Consider the following 21,350-nt stretch of genomic DNA (forward strand, 5'->3'; position numbering starts at 1 on the left):
CCTTGAAATAACAGCAGTATCTCATGCATGTACTATTTGCTACGCTTTTAATACAATTCAGGAAAAAAAAAGTTAAGTCAAGACTGAAAGCTTTCATTACCCCTGAGAACTTCCAGAACTGTTCAATGGACTCGTCTTCATAGCACTAGTAGGTGAAGGCACAGACGTGCTGTTATCACTATCCATAGACAAGTCTAGGCTGCTGTCATTCAGAGCTGTCAATCTGACCCCTTCTGTTGAATGCTGCCGTCCACAAGATGAAAGAAAATCACGTTAGTCTAAACACTTAAAAAATCAACTGAGATTCAAATGACACAATATTTCAGTTACGCAAACTTACTATCCATTACTTCGGTGAAGAAAAAAATAAATGAGAGGTGATTTAACAGGGTGAACTTCCACCATGAACTAAGCATCTACATGAGCACTGAATGTAGTTATGCAAGTACATTTTTAGAAGAAACCTGAAAATAGGAGCATTAAAAAATGCAAGACTCAAAGGGACAATTCTCAAATCCTTTTGTATGCAAATAACCCTCCATCACATCGCTATAAGCATTTATATTTTCCATGTTCACAATTCAGGTAAAGATTCTACTTAACCAATGATGTTCAAAAATAGAAGAAACTGTTACTATATTTAGTGACTGTAATTTTGGCTTTATTTCAAGTTTCTTTTTCTTCTGGGCTTACAGATACTGCTTTCACTAACTAAAATTGATAACAACGTACCCCACAAATTAGATTTTTGAAAGGACAAAATGAATACAAAGAAGTTAGAGACTGATTTGAACTTAAGACAGTTGGAAGATCAGTGCTGAACATCAGTGAAAGACAAAAACCCTCTCATGATGCATTACTTTAAGAGACGCTTTACTTAGTATTTTGTCACCTGAAATGTACTAAAACAAAATACAAATCCATTTGTAACCTATTTCCTATTCTTTAAAACGAAGTGTTTTATATTAAACAGCTATAATAATAAAGCATGTTATCCAGATATACCTAAAACAGATTGTTTTGTGAAGAGCAAAACTGTTACATAAACAAACCTGTATTGTTCTAGATTAAGCTGATATAAAGAAGCAGAGACTTCAAAATAAATTGTTAAAGTCCATTTTATCTACCCTCTTCCTCCACTGAAAGGGAAAAGCGTACCCAACGCATAATTCAAAAATTAAATCTTTCTCTTGTATAGCCACAGATAATGTACAGATTGGGGTAGAAAACCCTTGCTAGGCAATAGGCAATTTTCTGATGTCAGAACTTTTCCATTTTTACTCTTGATTTTAAAAAACATAAAATATCAAAAATTGCCAAACTGCAGGTTGAAGAATACCTTCCTTCAAATTATCCTCAAAGTATTCAACAGCAGTTACACCAACAGACTTATATAAAAAAAAACAGCATCAAGTTCAACAGTCTACTCTGCTTCTATTTGATGACTTCCAATTTTTCATTTAGGAGACTTCCAGAAACATCTGAGTAATAACAATGTAGAGGAAAAAGCTAGAGAGAGCAGGAATTGTTTGACTGATAATTATATTGGTATTGTTACAGATGCCTCCTGTAGCTGACGTGCATGTGAAAATGGCAAGAGAGCTTTAAAGCCTTATAATTACCTACTTTAAATCTGTTTAGTTTAGGAATGCCAACAAAAGATGGTAATATTTCAGCCAGCAATCTTAAGTGAATAAACAGAGCCAAAGATACTATCCATAGTGTTGACATTCTGGGAAATCTAGTGTAATGTTTAGTGCATCCAGTAACACTGCTAAGAGTCAACAAGATCATATTGCTCATACAAGTAAAACTAAGCTTTCAAAACATGACTTAAGTTCTTTGGTTAGTAAATCTGAAAAGCTGGGAATCATTTCCCAATGGCTTTTCTTCTTCACTGTTCTCAAATATTAATCAAGTTTACCTTTTTCTTTTTCTGAAGCACGTGATTAGGTAGCAGTTGATGAAGTTGCTTACGTTTCACATGCCTTGCAGCAATCTTCATATCCATCTCAAACATCTTACTGTTTATTGCTTGCCTATAAACTGCAGAATTAGAATAACATCAATATGTATTGAAGCATTTTGCAAAGTCCACTTATCTGCCCAGGAAGAAACAGTTTGTGTTACAGAATATTTGTCACCCTCAGGAACAGGCATACTGTTTCCTTGTTCTGGAGCAGAAAAGTAAACCATCTATTATGTCAGCACTGACAGCACAAATAACACATGACTTGCTTTAAAAAAAAAAAAAAAGACAAATGTGATTCTCTACACTGTATTTTTAAATAGTTTTAACAGTGACAGATCACGAGACAAATCCTCACTTCATCTCAACTGGACTGCAGATAGAAAATAAGACATCCTCATAGAAACCTACTTTTCTTCTGTATATGGATCTTAAAGATATCTTGGTTATGTTAGATCAGATGCAACACAAACATCTGATTTATGTCTGCTCTTGAAAACATTTTCCATCCTTCCCAACTAAGGGAAGAAATTTAAAATACAAAGTTGTCACAATCCAAATTACTGAATTTATACCCAGTAGAAGTTATGTCAGTGGACAGGATATAAAAATCTCACATTAAACAGCTTGTAAAGAGGACTACAGAATATTCTTCACTTTCCATCAACTGCTGGAAAACTTAAAAGAAAATGATTGGGTTGACATTAGGAAAATGCTTTAAAAGGTTCTTTCCAGGACTATGTCAAGATAACATAAGTTGGGAGTAAAGCACATGCTCAACTACACACTTCCTCATTTCCAGTCTCACCAAGTCTCAGAAATCCAGATGATAGCTTGCATTTATGTAGTACTTGAACCTACTCTTTTAACTCTGTAAACACGTAATATTTGGATCTTAATTGCAGTTTGTTTAAAGAGATAAATCTGTCTAAGGCAGTATTCCTTAGTTATTCTCTGTAGAGTCACACTCTTCAGTTGTTACCAATTCACTCCTTACAAAGGCCTTACAGATTTCTTACATACATTTTAAGTGATTTTTCATGAATCAAAAATTTAACGTAAAAAATTGTCAAAATATTTCTTACACTGAGTGTTAGACTCAAAACTAAAACCTATGGAACCAACTAGCTAGTATGAAATATCATGGAATAAAAGCCATTTTACTCTAGAGTCTACTAGATAACCAGTTTTAACCCACTGTTAAATTCAGTTTCACCAAATATAAAAACACTTAAACTATACATATCGTCAAAATTAGGTTAGGTTCAGTTGATTCCATATGATATCAAATTGTCTGCTTAACAAAGATCACAATATAATTTACCATTTTACTGAGATCTGAAAGATTTGTGTTCGCTTTAATCAATTTTAATTAAAACAAATAGAAAAATTAGTAGTCTGAAGTGTCTAGAAGTATTAAAAATTATCAAATATGTGTTTCATTAAGTTAACACCTTAACTCCTTACCTGAATCTTTTTCTATGTCTAGATACAGTTCTACTACTGAAAGACTAGATTATGAAACAAAAGCAACAGCATTAAACAAGCTTAATAACCAAACATCTAGAATACAAAACTCACCTGTGTCTGTAAAAGACTGAATGTCGTAAGTTAGATCAACGCTTAAGTTTTCAGAATTTTCGGTTTTCTTAAACACCAACCCGATCACCCACATTGTACGGTATTCTTCCCTGCAAAAAATTATACTAAACAGTCATAGTTCTGACAGAATAATTGAATAAACTAGCAGTTATTTGCTTCAATAGCTAGTTTTATATTTTTGCTCCATTAGCACTGGGAAACCAGGCATAAAAAGGCAAGAAACAGAAGTTAACTTGATGACCTTGCCTTTTCATTTGCAATGCAGAAAAGTCACAAAAAAGACATATCTATTTCCCAAACTTAATGAACTAAAATTATCAGTAAATGATTTCATTTAATTGTGCTTCTGCAGATTGATACTCTCATTTACAGGAGTTCCAACTAGCCATTGTAACTGTACAGGAAATAGCAGCTTTTCAGTACCTTATCCTGAAGTCAAAATAGTTATGTATTTCCCAACTAAACAACTTCAATATTGCCACCTAAACTTCTCTTCAAGTTTCTCAGCCGTAACTGACTGCAAAGTGCAGTTTTCAGGTAAGAAGCACTTCGTTTTGACAGCTCACCTTCACATAGTATACATGGAAAATGAACAGCTGAAGACATTTTATGTTTTAGTTACACATATTTTCCCCGTAAGTCTATTTCAGAACTATCCCACTTCCCAATCAATTAATGAACAAATTTAGAAAGGCAGGTGAAAAAATGTAATTACTGATATTGGGAAAATAACCTTTCCTAAAAGGCTTGCACACATCAAGCCCTCCGAAATAAGAGCTACTAAGTCTGATTATGCATGCAGCATTTATTTACCCATTAAAATGGTGCTGAAGATTTACTACCTGCTTTTGCTGATTTTCACTTGGAACAAATTTAACTTATGTTTTTATTTATTTATTTATAAGGTAGCAGCATACTGTCATATCAAGCATTTTATCTCTGGGGAAAAAATGTAGATGGTAAAGAAGGCTTTTCAGATATTACCTACTTCCCCACTCTTACACTTCATGTAAAAGAATGTGAATCCCTGTAAGATAATTACAACACTAGATGGAAAATAGTCTTAAAAAGGAGTGTTCTGCTGCTCCTCCCACTCATAACAGTTATCACAAGTTTTGGGGCTAAAGGGGGAAATGAGTGGAAAAACAAATACAATTCTAAACAATTTGAAGTGCTCAGTATCCTCTACACTGTTCCCAAATCTGTAAGAATTGTAGCATCAGCAATTACCAAGTTTAAATGCATCTGAACTGCTAAATTTAATAACATCATACCTACTTATTCAAGATTCACTTCTACTATGCCTGATGTTCTACTCGATTTTCAGCACTGCCTTGTAATTAGAACTGTCATACCAACCAATATGAGATGCTCAAACAGCAGCAGTTAAGTAGCAGTAGCTAACAAGGCGTTATTATTATTAGCAATTATGCAATTAATACAGTTATCAGAAAAATAACATTATTTCCTTAAAATTATTTTCTGGGTTAGAAACATTCTTACACAGAAGAACATCTGATTTTACAAAGAGTCCTTCCGAACATCTTACACTCTATGACATTAGATGCTCTCCCTAAACACTAAACCACTGAAGACTAAAAAAAGTTCGTTTATTGATTAATGTATTGTCATTTTAGCAAAGCAAGCTCCTCACTGTTACATGAGAAAACAGTTTTGCTTACTTGTCAGGATTCTCCTTGGGTGCTGGGAATGACTGTGGATTCACATGAGCCAGTGTAATGAATTCATTCTTCTCCAGGTTTCCAACTAAAATACGGATTTTTGATTCCACCAATCCCACCCTGCATAAATGTTACTTATTAGCAAGTTCTCATTAATATGAAATAGAAGCATCTAACTTTATATCAAGCAAAAATCCTCAACATTGTTTACTGAAGTATTTGAAACTACAAATGAATTAACACACTTATAGATGACAGATTAATTCAAATCAATAAGCCAAGTAAGCATGTTATAAAAATAATGCAAAGCAGCCTTAAGAAAGCCCTGGAGCTCTATGGCCTGCTTTTACAAATGGAGTTAAATAGCAACAGATAACACATCAGTAACAAGCAGGCAGCAAGAAACTCCCATGTATTTCTCCAATATTCTTTTGGCTTTAGATGTTGAATTTAAGAGATGAGGAAGTTTCCAATACCTGACAACGTTAAATCTTCTTTAATAAAAAAGAAGAACAGAAAGGGGGGAGATATATTCGATTTGAGGAAACTTCATTTCTAGAGACTGAAAACAGACCTAGTCACACTGTTAATTAAAATGCATAAGGCTTAAGAAAATAGGATTTGTAAAGTGAACCTGGCAGCATTGTAAAGAAGCAAAATTCAGCCAATTTACTCCCTAGTTCATCTTATTGTTTTTTAGAAACATTAACAACTTCATTTAGTTTTATAACAGTGAAGTTTCACATTTTCATTAAAAGATAGGCTAAATTTCCCTTTGAATCCAAGTATGACAGTTTGTTTGTTGTTTTTTTGTTGTTGCTTTAAAATAGCAAGCATTATACTCACCATTCTAGTCGCTGTTTTTCTGTCGGTGCGCTTGCTAGAAGTACAATATAATGCCTTTGGAGATAAAGACAATACGCTATTCTATTTATGCTTCTAAAACTAGACATTCAAGTTTTATTATTAAATTTCTCAATAAATTCTATATTGTAAACTATGGATTGTTAGCTTAAGTACATACCCTATAATAAAAAGTAGAGAAAGGGGCTATGCTCCCAAGCACATGAATAACATTTCTCAAAACATTTCAGCTTTTAGGGACACTTGAAACTACACTTTAATATCAGTAACCTTAATAAAGGCTAGCAACGTAGAAAGAACCAGTTGAAAAACAGTACAGAAGCTTCAATACCTAATGAGAACAAGGATTTAATCTACTACTGTTGAGTCTTTTCAAGTAAAAACAATTGTTCACAATTATTGGTACATATATTTGTTGTGTTACAATATTCTGAATAGTTAGATGAGTGGTTAGCATATATTCATTTGTCAAAGTCAGAAGTAAAATTATGACTGTGGTTTACAAGTTTAATATCCTCATTTCAGAGCTGTCTAAAGATACTTATCTGCCACTTCACAAACTTTCCTCTAATGATAATTTCTAAGCTCCCAATTACATTTTAGGGTAACCGTGGATACCCTCCATAAGTTTCATAAAAACAGTATATAAAACAAGAATGCTATTTTTAAAACAGTGAAACCCAGGGATGGTAGAAGGTGTGATGACTACTGTGAACTTCAATACAAATCTTTCAAATCAAGCTCGCAATTGTGGGGCTGGTAGAAAACTTTCATGTCTACAATCAGTTTTTTCCAAAGTTTAGGATGTTAAAGTTGACTTCCCAGCTAAATCAACAACTTGCCTTTACTCACTGTACTGATATGGTCTATTTAGGTTATTTTCTGAGCAGGATTTAAAGATCAGAAGTAACATAAATGATTACACCCTAGTACTTTTACCTCATATAAAGCAAGGTCAGTGCTGGTGAAAAAATATGGTGCAGTCCTCTGATGCTATAGGCCTTCAAACCGTAACAGTAAATTGAAATCAAAAGACCAAACTGGTACCTACATATTTCCATATTTATACATATATGCAGAATATGGTGGAAAGACCTTTATAAAAGCTAGTCATTTAAATTCAGTCAGCAAATGTCAGTCAACTACGAGGATTCAAAAGGAAAGATCTGAAGAGACTTATCCTCTTTTAAATAGCATGGTTCATCTATTTATTTTTGCATTTTGGCAGTATTTACCTCTTAAAATAAAAATGTTAAGTTCTTCTATTTATTTTACTGCAAACATCCTCCTTTCAATTACTCGTTAAGATAGCACACCTCAATTATTCATATTCCTAAAAACTTTGAATTATTGCTTTAAAAAGGTAAGAAAAACGCAACAGATTTTTCCCAGAATGTTAAATCTGAGAAAACAAATTCTGCCAACTTAACTGGAATTCAGCAATGTTGCAGAAACACTTTAAAAAGAAATGAGAATAGTGGCCTTTTCTCAATTTTTGTGCAAGTTACTCATGTCTATGAGTTTCTTTTTAGGGAGCACTATAGATAGGCAACTATCATCCATGTAAGATTCCTGCATCATACCTACCACATAGAAATACATACACTTGCAGAATGCTTTTAGTGGAAAAGACAACTGCAGGTTTTTCTTGTTTTTCACCATGTACAAACTGAAACGGACAAATCTGCAAGTATTAGAACGACCTAATTTTTCCATATAATTACCAAAAACTGCTCTTAAAAACAAACTACTAAAAAACTTCAGAAAACATTGCATGGATTTGGTGTTCAAGTCTCAACTAGGTGGTAAGCTCCTTAAAAAAAAAATAAACTAAGCCTTAATTATGTGAGTAATTATTTTATATTTTTTCTCAGGTAATGCTGGCTGTAATATTTAATTGAAAAATAATATTTAAGTCCCACCTCCAGCACAGCAAACACGGATTTGTTTAACTGTGCTGAGGGGGAATTAATCACTGGAAATGTGTTACTTCCACTTCCAGTAAGGCAACTTCAAAGAAGCTTGTACTTTTAATACATACTTCAAGGTCCATAAAGGTGCATAAAGGCTTGCATTAAACAAGGGCTCAAGGTCTCATTGGTAAATTTTACAAAGGCAAGATTAGTTATCAGTTCTTCATTTCCAATTTTATCACAAAAAATATGTCTAACAGAAGTATCCATTACTTCATGATAAAGAAAAAACTATTTTGAAGCTGAGTTTCCATTTGAATGGTGTTTAAATTACATCAACATACGTAGTGTTATTTTGAAGTATTCATTTTTAAAAGAAACTGCTGCTTCTTCCCTCCCACCATCTCCCTGTTAGCATTGTTTTATGAAAAAACAAATGTAGATATTATGTAATTCTTATAAAACACATGGACCTACAAAAATGCATACTCTGTTCTGAAAAGCCTGAGGGCACATGATCTTGTTTATTCAAGTTTATCTGCATTAAGGTTCCCAGGATTTACACCTTCACTAAAGCACTGGATAATTTAAGTCCTATCAAGGCAAGTATTCTAAGTACCTTTTTAAAGGTATGTTTATATTCATCTATTTAGAAGGACAAGTCTTTTTAACAGAGAAACAATAGGCTAGAGCTCATTAAACGAATGTTATTTCTCTCATCATCACACTGTCCTCTTGGTTTTAATTTCTAATCATTTCATTTTCCTGTAACTTTTCTTTAGCAGTATTTTGTCTGAAATCATTCCTGTCATTTCCCTGTAAAAATGCAAGTATATGTTGCCATTGTTTTACCACCATCTGCAGATTTTAAACCCGATAAAGGGGAGATAGAACATTCCAACTTCCTAACTCCAAGTAATTGTTGACATTAAAAAAAGTGAAAAAGGTTTTCCTAATCTACAATAGATTCTTTCAATGCAGATATGCAGTAGCCTCCAGATTTCCTTAGCCACACACATCCTTCAAGTTTGCTTATTTTAAACAGGGCCAATAAAACAAAATTATTTACAGTCAACATAGATGTTTAGCAACTAACTGACACTGAGACTACTAAATGTAAGCTTTAAGGAAATAAACACTTTAAGAAGTTATGTCAATGCAAGGTTGAGGTCTTCTCTTATCCAGCAGAACACTACACACTGCTTTGAATTTCAGCAGGAACAAGTCAATGATATATACAATTTAAATAGGAAGAGAGGTGAAGGGGGATAGAAAAAAAACACAAAACATCTAGCTTTCTGATGGAGGTTTGACCAATAAAGCCATATTTAATGTACATTGTCAACTGCATATAACTATTTTTTTTAGTCAGTCTACTCTTTAAATTAACTTACTAGATGTAACAGGAAATCTTGAGTAATTTAAATTAAAGCAGGCTCCTTAATACCATTCACAGTTTTAAAAAAGAAAAATGGGGAAAAAAGCAAAGATACTTTGAGCAAAACGTACAAAACCTGGATAATCAATGTGGGCAAAAAAAACTTATTGCTCTGATAAAATGGCTGCAACACAAACTATTTGTACACAAACTATTAAAATGAAGATTATGTCAAATAACACTGTTTCCTATTTTTTCCTAGTTTTGAAATTAAAAAAATGTAGTAGGGAACTTACTAGCAGTGTCTTTAGCACAAACTGACTTGTCTGCAGCCCATTTCTAACTTCTAAAAATAACTTTACAGTGCGCTTTTAAGCATTTTCAATCTTAACCTTCAAGGTACAACATAAAATCCATCCAAATGTTTTAAAGCTTTTATCATGCAAAAAGTATAGAAACAAAACACAGACACATCATGAAGGTCATCAGTCTCTTTTAATGGGGGAACTGTATATTTCAATCTTTTTTTAGATTAGTACATAACCAACCACCCAACACAGAAACAACTGTAAAATATATTTGATCTTGAGTCAAGAAAAATGGGTCTCCAATTTCAACTGAGGGCAAAGAAGATGTAGTCCATATTTTAATAATTCAAATTTATTATAAAAAATACAGCTTTCAGCAAGTCAATATACATTTAACAAGCTTCTGCCCCACAAGCATATTACTAGAAACCCTAAAAATGTGGTGTGAACTTCAGTATTCCCCTTATTGTAGAAACATTACAAAATTAGAGAAGCTAGATGTGAAAGTGTATTAATATGAGCCAAAAGCCTTAAGCTTTAACGAAAAAAGTCTAGTAATAACTAGTACATCTGTCAGTTAGTCAACACAATTACAAAAATCTTTATTATTAGAGTGAACTGTTGTCTGTATTGACAGAAAAAAACACACAGTTTCAAGTATGTATTCACCTTACACATTGACCTCCAGAATTAGTTCTTTTAAGATCTTGTTTCCTGGGAGCCAAGACCCTTTTTTAGAATACTTACTGAAAGCATTAAAGTAACTCTTCTGCTGGTCAAACCAGCTAATATATCTTCATTTTTACCGGTAGCATACCAATCCTATAGTTAACTAGTGAAATTCTACATATCTCATCATGGACTAATAGGATTCTGAATTACACACTGAAGACAGAAAAGTTATTTGATTAAATTAGTCATTTTGTAATAAAAGAATAGTGCATTCACTCCTCTATATAGTCTAACAAAACACTTTTTGGAAGTCATTTGTATGTATATTTAAGATCCTGTGCTACAGAGCATCATTACATATTGCAACTGATAAAACTTAATATTCTGCCATGCCATAAAATACATACTTGTACTTTTGAAAGAAGTTTGGAGCTTCAAAAAGTTTGGACCACTCTGCCTTACTCAGCAAAATTTCATCTGTGATAGCAAGACCTAAATTATAAAAACACATTTAAGTTTCTTTAAAAAAAAAAAAAGCAGTTTTATACCCATATAAAAACAGTTTATTAACTTAACAAATACTATTATAGATCATTTTCCCCCTTCAATTCAAACTAATTTATCAGTAACTTTTTTTTTTTTAACTCCGTAAAATACATTCAGAAATGTAATATTAACTGATCAGACTGAAGAATACAGACATTTTTCCTTTGTAGGGTACACAGCTCAATTTAATCTTACGTGTCTCAATCCAAAAAAAGTTGCAATTTTTTCCTTGCAGTACTTCAATAAACTCTCGCAGAAATGTTGTACAATGGGGCAAAGAAACAATGAGAAGACAAACCACTGCACAGTCTGCAAGAGCTACTGGGAGTCACCCTCTGCATCAAGTCTACTCCTTGCTTTGACTACATCGTCTTTTATCTACCATAATTATCAAAGTAGATTACTAAAATAAAATAGGGGATTCTGAGCAAGTATATTGTCTTATATTAAGATTAGTAAATGTCATTAAGTGGGATTATTACATTTATCTTCTATGTGGCAGGACACAACCTAAAGCCACTAAAATAAATCTAAAAAACAAAAGACAATGGACTGTAATTATGAGTTTCAGAGCACAAGGCACTAATTAATTACCCTCAGTTTCTAAAAGTGAAAGATCTGTAGAACTCCCTCCACAGAATTTAGAACTTTAAGCCACATAGGCATAACAGACTAAATTCTACCTCTCTCAAAAAAAATTCTCATGTTAAGAGGTTATTTAACATCCTTCCTCCCCCACCCCCAAGCATACCCACAATGGAACTATTCTATATCTTTTTGAATACATTTATATAGAGAGCATAAGATAATACTTACCTTGTTTAAATTCCTCAACCATGACCATCCGTGTGGAAACGGACACATTGTAGGTAGAGTTCTGCTGTGGGTATGCTGGTGTAATTATAGGCATAAGATGGTACCTATCACTGGGGTTTACCTACATATAACAACAGCCAATCAGTTTTCTTCAAGCATACACATGAGTTAACAAATTTGGATTTCTCCCTTTGCTAAAATTGAGTCTTAAGTTCTAAGACACCTTAGTTTGTAGACCAAGCAAATTTACGAATAGTTCAGAGAAAGTTTAGATTACAAGGACAATGCTTTCACACAGGTGTTGTGGGAGGACCATAACCTGTAAGCACATCAAGTCAAGAAATACCAACTGAACAGAACCACTTCTCTCTCTTTAATAGAAACCACCTCGTGATCATGTCAAAACAAGAAAACCTCATAACCACACGAATACCTTCAGAGGAATGACTCTTTTCAGACTTTGTGAAATGTATTCTATACTTTATTTCTTTAAGACTATGGAAAATAAAGAGCCAGCCTAAGAAGAGAGGCTCTAGGCATCCTGAGAGAAGCAAGACTTGCATTAATGTATTTTATTAAACAGTACATGGGAAACAAAAAAAAGGGGACAACACACACAAAATACATTTAAAATAGTGTTAGGGTAGTAATCTTGTAGATGGCAAATTAAAGATAAAGCCCCACTGATGACTTGTCCCACTTTAACTACACACAGTTCTGTAACATCACACACTGACCTCAAACCCAGCAGTGACAGTTCGAATTAAGAACAGTTTTTCATCTTTGTCTCACATTATTTAAATGTGGACTTTTGTCAACCAGAATAGCAGATGGAAAGGACTAAAGGTCATATGCAACTCAACCTCTGGTGCTTACACCATTTCCCCCAAAAAGGTAAGTTGAACACCAATTATTGCATAATTGGTAAAACAGCACTAAATACCTCCACACTATTGCCCAACTGAAATGTCAAAATATTAACTGTATGTCTGTAGCAAGATATTCCTTTGACTACCTGAAGATATTAATATACAGTGTCCTTAATATAAGTGCTATAATGACAGAGATGAATATTATAAATAGCATTAAAAACAACTGAAGACTTCAAGTTACCATCTTCTTGGGTCCAAAACGAAAAAGGCATTATAATTATTACGTAGAAGTGAACCTATCCAACTGTGACTGTTGTACTTAAGTTAATTCAGTATACTTGCAAAAGTAATAGGTTTTAACTATGACAGCAAACAGCTTTAAGGTAAGCGACTTTTCGAAAACGCATTGCTGTTAAGGCATGTATCTAGTTATGCTGAATACTTAAGATCACCTACTGAAGAAGTTGAATTAAAAAGTACACTGTTTAGCAAGTGTGCTTCAAATGGTCAGTTTACAAAATTAAGCTTCGTTCCACACTCAGAAGAATTAGAGGCTACTATAATGACATAAAACCAAAATATAAATAAACTAAAATGAAGCTCACCTAGTACTCTTTAAGCAACTGAATTTACTGTACATGTGACTTATAGGGGAAAAAATAATACACTAACCCTTGGGTCCCATACAGGCAAATTAAGATTGCATTCTTCTGGCTGTTTCAATAGCACTGGATTTGGCCATTCCCTGTTCAAAAAGATTGTAGCACTGAATAAGACTACTGGATACAACCACGTATGTTCAAACAACAATATTTTTTGAATGTGACCCTTCTTAACTCTGTTCTCATGGTAAAGAATCATTTCCTCAAGACTAAGCTGGTCTAACTATAGTTCTTTAAATAACCTGTAGTGCTGAAGGACAAAACAGCTGTAAGTAGCTTCTCTAGGACATGAGAGTAATGAACTTTCTTTCGTCCTGAGCTTTGCAACCAGTGGCTTAGGTAACTAACATTGACTCCTATAAATTCCTATAGGAATACCTAAAGAAATTCCTCAAAGATTGACATTGGGCCAATTTTCATGCAAGCCATTTCATGGACAAACTACAAAAACAGCTAGCATGATCATAGTGTTTTAGGAACATTACAAAGAGTTCAGAATAAAATAAGAAAGCAATTTCCAAACCAAATTGTAAAATAAATAAACCATGCTGAATGAAACACTACAACCAACAAATAAGGTAGTACTTTTGTTCTCTACTGCCATGAATTAAACCACCTTTCTTATGAAGAGCAGAAGTTAATCCACCTGTTGGTATTTGTACATTGATGCTTCCAATGCAACCAGTTTCTCTTTATCAGCTTAGCATGGCAAGATACTACTCAATGCTAGGACTCTCAAAAAGGCTATAAAACCTATGAATAGTGAAACGGTGGAAATTATCTTCACAGTAAGAAGCAAAAAAACACTGTACTTGAAATAAAACCACAATTTGGTACAGTGATTCTAAAAATCTATGTCTCGTGAAGTCTCATGAGGAATACATGCCTAAACCTGCTGCTGATACACCTCCCTTCCCCAGCATTCCAATATCTGAATGTTAAAAGACTTCGTATTTTTGGGTGCCTGTTCTTATTTAGAACTATATAAGAATATTATCTGGAGAGCAACACTGTGTCACAATAAATAATTTAAAAGAGCAATTTAAAACTAAGATTTTTTGTTTTGGATACTTTAAGAACAAGACATGTTGGATGACTTTTATTGAAAAACCCAAGCTAGCAACTTTCTGGCAGCAAGAACAATGCTTGTAACTATCAACTTAATCTGGTAACAGCTGAAAAAGGTACCATAAAAACAGGACTAAAATTTAGTGTCTACAAAACAATTTTATTTTAGCGGAATCTAAATTTAAAAAAACATACCATTTAGAAAATACCAAGAAAAATTTATGTACAAGAGTTGATGCTATTGCATTTGGATAAAGCTGGCAAGTTCTTGCTACTAGCATAGCCCAGGAAACACCGCCAAGGAAACCTAGTATATTGGAATAGATGTTGTGGCCTGTGAATCAAGAAGGAAAGAGACAAAAGGAGAGAGTTATCAACAACCATAAGAGTAAATGAAAACTTCGCGAATTTTGGAATAAAACTGCTTACGTTTTGCCCACAGTTTGATAGCTCTCAGTGTTAACCTGAAGTTGTCAATGTTTGGTACTAGATGCAGAATTTCATCGGTTACCCGGCAACCTGCCAAAAGAAAGAATCTGTTACATTGGCTGTCTCAAGGGTGTTTTTTTTTTTTTGCTGGTTTATCCTCTCCCACCTTCAAAGCTATCAAACTTTAAATCACCATACTAGAAGCTTTCTTATTTGGTATTTTGATCACTGTTGTTTTGAATCTGAAAACATATTGTCATTTCATCATCTTTTTCCCCCCCTCATTTTACTTCAGCACAGAAATCTTGGAAGTTTTAAGTCAAAGCTTTGCTTGAGTGTATGAAAACGGGCCAAAGGGAACAGTTTTTAGACCTAAATTGTATTGACTTCAACAGAACATTTTCAAGCTTAAGAATAACATCGTAGGTGACTATATTACTTGCTTTAGTTATTTTTTAAAACCAAGAATAAATAGTTGTTAACAGCTAATAAATAGTCACAGAGAGCTGACTGCAAGAAAATACTCTTATATAGGAATAGGAGTTCCCTGCAAAGTGAAAAGGCAAACGTGAATTATAGAGACTGCACAAAGATGAATTTCACAAAACAACAGGAGTTGCTGTTATCTTACCACCCAGTTGCCAAGTATGTACAGTTTTCATTTACTTGAGATTATCAAGTTTTCAACTTTGTACTGAAACCACTGATATATAACATGGGTTCCTCTCTCCTCCCCAGCAAGCTGCACATAGGCTGGAGCCTCTATCCTTGTCCACAAAAATAGCAATTTTTAAGCTTTGTATCATAGAAAAAAGTTACTCAAGTTTGTAAACTACTAGCGATCTGACCTCAAGTTGACAGTATTTTTAATCCCCAGTTAATTCTGTATCATCAAAGCAATTCTGTACACACCTATGCATACTAAAATACATACAAATTTTATAACATTTATAACAAAATTTGTATCAATTTTCTTTCTTTATAGAAATATGTAGTGCTGCACACTAAAATCTCGCAGTCCCGTTAGTTTCTAGGGAACACCATTTATTACCCAATTAAAAAGTAAGGCTTTATAAAAATCTGTCCATAAAAACAACTCTCTTGTCCAAAACGACATAAACTACAACACAGAGTCACGGTATTTTCAGTCAAGTACACATCTCAACTGCTACATCAAATAATCTAGGATACTTAAAAGTTTTGACAAAATTTATACACAAATACATACCATTAAGACTTCGTATGCATCTAATGTCTAAATTTTTAAGTAGGCTATCATCTCGGAGGTCTAAGTCCTCAGGAATAGTTTGCAGTGCTAATCTTGCGAACAAAATATCAATCTTAAGAAAAAAAGAAATAAAACATGAGATAAATCCATTTTTTTTCTGTGAAGTTAGTTTCGTAGTTCATTTTCATCAAGTTTACTAATAGTAAGAACAATACATTTTCTAGTACAACTGATCTCTTTAAACAATACACAAGAATACCACTCACAGATGTTAAAGAATCACTTTTAGACACTTCATTTATCTTACGGCTCCTATTCCAAGATGATAAAATACTTATCAAGATCAATACAGAACCAGCACATAAGAACTATGCCCCTTGATAATGTAAATAAAAATCTTTTAGGAAAAAGCATCACTTCTAGCTCAGGAATGCAAAAAAAAAAAAAATCAAAAGCTTCAATGCATATATTACTACTAGCATCAGCAGAAAAATCTGTAATTTATCTGACAGGATCAGCACATGACTAAAACCTTTTTTTCCTGAGATCTTAGGATTTCTTTACAAAATGGAATAACTCTTGGTATCTTTTGCCTGGATTACGAAAGAAAAACAATCTTCCAACATAAACATCAGAAACTGTGGCCTAACAACACTTGCATACAAAAAGAATCCTTATCATAAATTTGTATAAAGACAAAAGAATTATTTAATGCACTGTCAGCAATATGGATTAAGTCTTGAGTCATTAACCTAAGCCATCACAGCACATCGTTTATGAATTACTACAATGGAGCAAAATACTACTAAGTCTTATAGGAGATAATCCTTTCATTCCCCTATTTTAGCTTGTATTTTGAATTTCAGGGAAAGGGAAAACAAGAGAACGCTGGCTTGAATGTAAATGATTAAAAAACATGCAAATAACAGACATACCAAAGAACGCCTATGACAACTTTCAGTATTTATTATGAATAACTAAGATAGGTAAACAGAAAACAAATTCTCCAGAAAAAAAAAAATTCCTAATATACAACACAAACCTAATACACAGTAATAAAGTAGCTGACAAGTTAAAAGTCACAGGCTAGCTTACTGCATGCTATCACGTATCTCTGTGCATCTCTCTAATTTGAGAGTAAGTACATCTCTCTGGCTAAGTGTCATCTTACACAAACGTTAGTGAAAATACAAATAAGCAGGAATGATCAGGGTGAAGGAGGTGGTTCATCATCTTCCTGAGACCCAGAAATTACCAATACCCTAAGGATCATTATAATTGCAAGGCTGAGATCCAACTGAGACTGGGAGAGAAGGAGCTCTCCAGTCTTGTGTACAATGCTACACCTGTATATAACTACTTTTCAAATTGTCTGTATCAGATAGCTAGCACAGGACTTCTTTCCCACTGGGAAGTTTCCTTCGTATACCCAACAGCTAGTGGTTAATATAATACAGGTATGAGTCTGAGAAACCATGTATATGAGAGCAGTTCATTTTTTTTTGGTCTTGTCACCAAGATGACATGTTGACTGTAAGATGGTCTGAAAAAGATTTATGGAGTATTTTTTGAAAGAAATGTTCCTGTTTTCTTAGCAACTTGTCCTAAAGTAGTGAAAATGTTAAGCATGATTATCACTCCAAGCAAACAAATCCATCAGGCTACAGACAAATTGGACAGAAACAATAATTTTGGTCATGTGTTAACAAAAGCATGAAGAAATAGGGTGAAGTGGCTACCTAACTTCCCTTCAGCGGTACATTTATGAGATCCAACTACAGTACAACGTATTAAAGCAAATCTGAATTTAAGGTTTGGGCAGTTAACCGTTAATAGCCAAAAAATTACTGAAGCCACATTTATACGTAATTTCTGTTAAATATTAAGCCTTCAATAGTGCTAATGCTGTACTCTACAGGTCAGTAAACTCATCAATACAAGAGGGTAAAAGAAAGAACAGGTAGATGTTCATGCAGCTTTAAGCAGATCAAGAAAGACTTACTTTAGTCTCAAAGTCTCACACAGCCAAGGACTGCTGTCAATCACTTGACTGTGAATTTAGGATTGTCACTTTAATAACATTTGTATTCATGAATATTAATTATGGAAATCCTGAAATCGTTGTTTTAACCACATTCTATCAAAATAAAATAAAACATAAGATCTTTACCTCTATTCCATCAAAACAAAGTTTAATAACTGGGACAAAAGCTTCTTCAACAGCCTGGGGGAAAAAAGTTGTATTTTATTTTCAGTATAGAGAAGAACATTTACAAGCAATAGATAGGAGATCTGAGCAATCATTACGAAACACTATTTACATAGATGTTTTTCCTCTGCTTTCAGTTTGATTTGTCAGCTGTCTTTTTCTACCAATGAGGGTTTACGCAGTAAACACTGATCTACTATGTACCACAGCTTCCTAGATAAAAATTATAAACAAAACTCATACCAGCCAGTTGTGATGGTGTTACCTCAAGACCAAATTTTTTTCCTCACTACACTGGTAGGACTCTTTTTCCACCCCACAGCATCTCTACATATTCTAAAGCTAACCTATGGGAATTCTTATTCTAACAGGCATCTTATTTGTATTGTTTCTACTGTCAGTATTTTACAAGAAATGACAAGAAGACAACCATATTCACCTGATAAACAATCATCTTTTCTTGCAGTCATTAACAAAGTTTAGTTGAACCAACAGTATCCATGATGAAACTATGGAACTTGGTAACTGTTCTGTAATCAGCTAGGAATACCACCTTCCCAAACTGAGCACCTGAACTAGATGCAAATCTGCAGAGCACTGCTTTTGTAAAATCAAAGTACATTGCTTACTTCCAATAACAAACATTAGGAACTTCCAGAGGCTAACACAGTTCTAAGAGAACGTTCCAGTTCTTAAACGGAGAAGACAACTCCACTCTACAATCTTAGTCTACTAGTTGGCAGAATAGATCCTAACAATCTAAAGTTTGTAAGTCTCTTAGACTCACTCACTAGAGCAACCAGTAATAAACTCAAGGTTCCACAAAGAAAACTTTTTAAGACCTAGCTGGACTAATTTAAAGTGTTAAGACTGACCTAAAAGTTATTGACATAATGCAGAGCCACACTGAATAGCAAACATGTTCTGATCTCCCTTGCTGCTAAGTCAGCTACATTAGATTGAATCATTATTAAGAGTTTATAGCAAAGTTAATAGGAAATCTGAAAGGCAGAATCCTCTTGACTATAGCATGTGGATTTAAAGATTACTAAAAAAGCGTTCAGATAATAAAATATTCCTAACAGTAGTTTCAGCACATATAGTATTGCCACCAGATGTTTACACTAGAAAGAGTTACTATGGGATGCATTGAGACAATGCTGCAGAGGCACCTCAATTTCAGGACACAGCAGGACTAAACCAAAAAATGTTTAGTATTTACCAGCAATTATCTTCATCTAAGAAGAACAAATTCCAAATGAGAAATTTTATTCTAAATTAACACTACTCAGATTTAAACTGATCTACGGAGGCTTGCCATTCGTGAACACAAGATAAAAAATCTTCATTTTTCCACATGATGAAAATCTTGCACAAGCATCTAAAAAATGTAACCTCCATGTTCAGGTGGACAGCTGACAACCAATATAGATCTGGTTAGTATCAATCACAGTGGTGATTTATATAAGGAAGAAATTATAAAGTGTATTGTTGTGCTACTGTTTTTAAAAACTTCAACAAAACTTAGCCTGAAAAGGATCGGGACCAAACATATTTGCACCTGCCTCCTGCTACATAGTACAATCAGAAATTTTGCGACACTAATACAGTGCTAGCAGATTATTCTGCGATCCAGATTTTCAAACAACTGTATCAAGTAATAGGACACAGAAAATTTGGAAGAATCTCTACTTATTTCAACTATGTTGATAGGTTTTCTTACAAGTTAACTATTATCCACTGCAAGTCTTAACAGCAAAGTTACTTATTTCAGGAATCATCTTGCACTTTTAACTTTTCAGCATCCTCACTTCAGCTGGTTGTATCAGGCCATTCACATACCCTCAAATCTTTTACTTCTTCTTGTTGTTTCAGTTTTTCATAAAACGATGTGAAAAAATCACTTCTTTCAACATGTCTTGGTGCAACACATAGGGCATCAATATCAGCACCTGGAAGCGTTTATTAACACAAGCTGGTTACTTACACTTCACACACTCAAAATGCCAGCAATAGCCAGAATTTTTATGTATTTATTTATTAAACAAAACAGAACATTTCATTTCTCTTCCTGTAGCAGTTCCCAAGAAAAGACACTAAATGAAAACAAATTAAAGAAAAATGTTCATGCCATTAAACACACTGAATGCATGCACAGATCCCTCAATTTTTCATTTGTAGTAACTTTCAAAGAACAAACCACAAGAAGCCAAGTATGCAACTTTAAAAAAAAAAAAAAACTTCCAACTTTCTTGTCTGCTTCCCACCCCCAACAAGAACCGATTTATTTTATTTAGAATGAAGGCTAGCAATAGCTGACAAAACTCTAATACCAACCCAAAAATACAGTAAGTTTTGTTACTTAAGCATGACATTTAGATGTATTAGCTCTGGCACAACAATTTTTATAATAAAAGTAAATTTTACCTTTTGTATGAACCCCTAATCTATAGGATCCAAATGTAAAAATTTTTCCTCCAACATTTTCTATTACAGACTGTGGAAGATTCTAGATGGAGCAAATAAAATTCGTTATTTTTATCTTAGCAGATTATAGTGACACATACAACTTTATAAACAAAAAGATATTCCTTTCTTTTCCTTTCTTTCAATTTATGTTGTTAAAGATTAACACTGTTTTGAGTAGCAATTCACTCCTTACATATATTGTTTCTGATTCATAGCCTTTAAGGTGCAGTGACTACTGAAATAATCTTAGTAAAGACAGAAGTACTTTTGCCATTTGGGAACTACTTTCACTTCAATCTCAGTAACTTTGAGTAGTTCTACACTTTAGGAGCACAAGATTTAAGATATGGATGTTGAACAGATTCTTCTTAACACTCGCACACTTTATGCTGACTTTGAAATTGATGATAGATTCTAATTTGGAGCAGCAGAAACATGCTATTTTCTGTATCAACGTTTATTAAATTACTCTCAGAGCCATCTGTAAGATCCTACGTTCTTCTTTAAAAGTTGTTTTGAGAAGAGGTGTTTATTTTGTGATAAAAATATTTAGTTATATTTACTACTAGCATAAAGATATTTAAGTTCCTGGATTTGCACCTTTAAAGAACTCTTGTCATCATAGCACTGTGGCCAAAGACAATTAGCACTCCAGAACTGGAA

The 21,350-nt window shown here is 33.6% G+C and overlaps 1 protein-coding gene across 5 annotated transcripts in view; it reads right to left on the minus strand.

The window, feature by feature from the left end:
- PAPOLA (poly(A) polymerase alpha) overlaps window positions 1–21,350 on the minus strand; it is a 43,378-nt gene that overhangs the window by 11,016 nt on the left and 11,012 nt on the right. For all 5 annotated transcript variants that reach the window (XM_068682854.1, XM_068682855.1, XM_068682853.1 and 2 more), the window contains exons 4-17: window positions 20,646–20,727; window positions 20,061–20,170; window positions 18,180–18,233; window positions 16,010–16,121; window positions 14,782–14,871; window positions 14,548–14,686; window positions 13,295–13,367; window positions 11,751–11,871; window positions 10,796–10,880; window positions 6,100–6,153; window positions 5,254–5,373; window positions 3,551–3,660; window positions 1,925–2,046; window positions 101–243 (exon numbers count right to left, since the gene is read on the minus strand). In XM_068682854.1, coding sequence (XP_068538955.1) covers window positions 101–243; window positions 1,925–2,046; window positions 3,551–3,660; window positions 5,254–5,373; window positions 6,100–6,153; window positions 10,796–10,880; window positions 11,751–11,871; window positions 13,295–13,367; window positions 14,548–14,686; window positions 14,782–14,871; window positions 16,010–16,121; window positions 18,180–18,233; window positions 20,061–20,170; window positions 20,646–20,727 — 1,415 coding nt within the window. The remainder of the gene's footprint in view (window positions 1–100; window positions 244–1,924; window positions 2,047–3,550; window positions 3,661–5,253; window positions 5,374–6,099; window positions 6,154–10,795; window positions 10,881–11,750; window positions 11,872–13,294; window positions 13,368–14,547; window positions 14,687–14,781; window positions 14,872–16,009; window positions 16,122–18,179; window positions 18,234–20,060; window positions 20,171–20,645; window positions 20,728–21,350) is intronic.

Source organism: Anas acuta, chromosome 5, assembly GCF_963932015.1.
Source record: "Anas acuta chromosome 5, bAnaAcu1.1, whole genome shotgun sequence".
Lineage (NCBI taxonomy): Eukaryota > Metazoa > Chordata > Aves > Anseriformes > Anatidae > Anas > Anas acuta.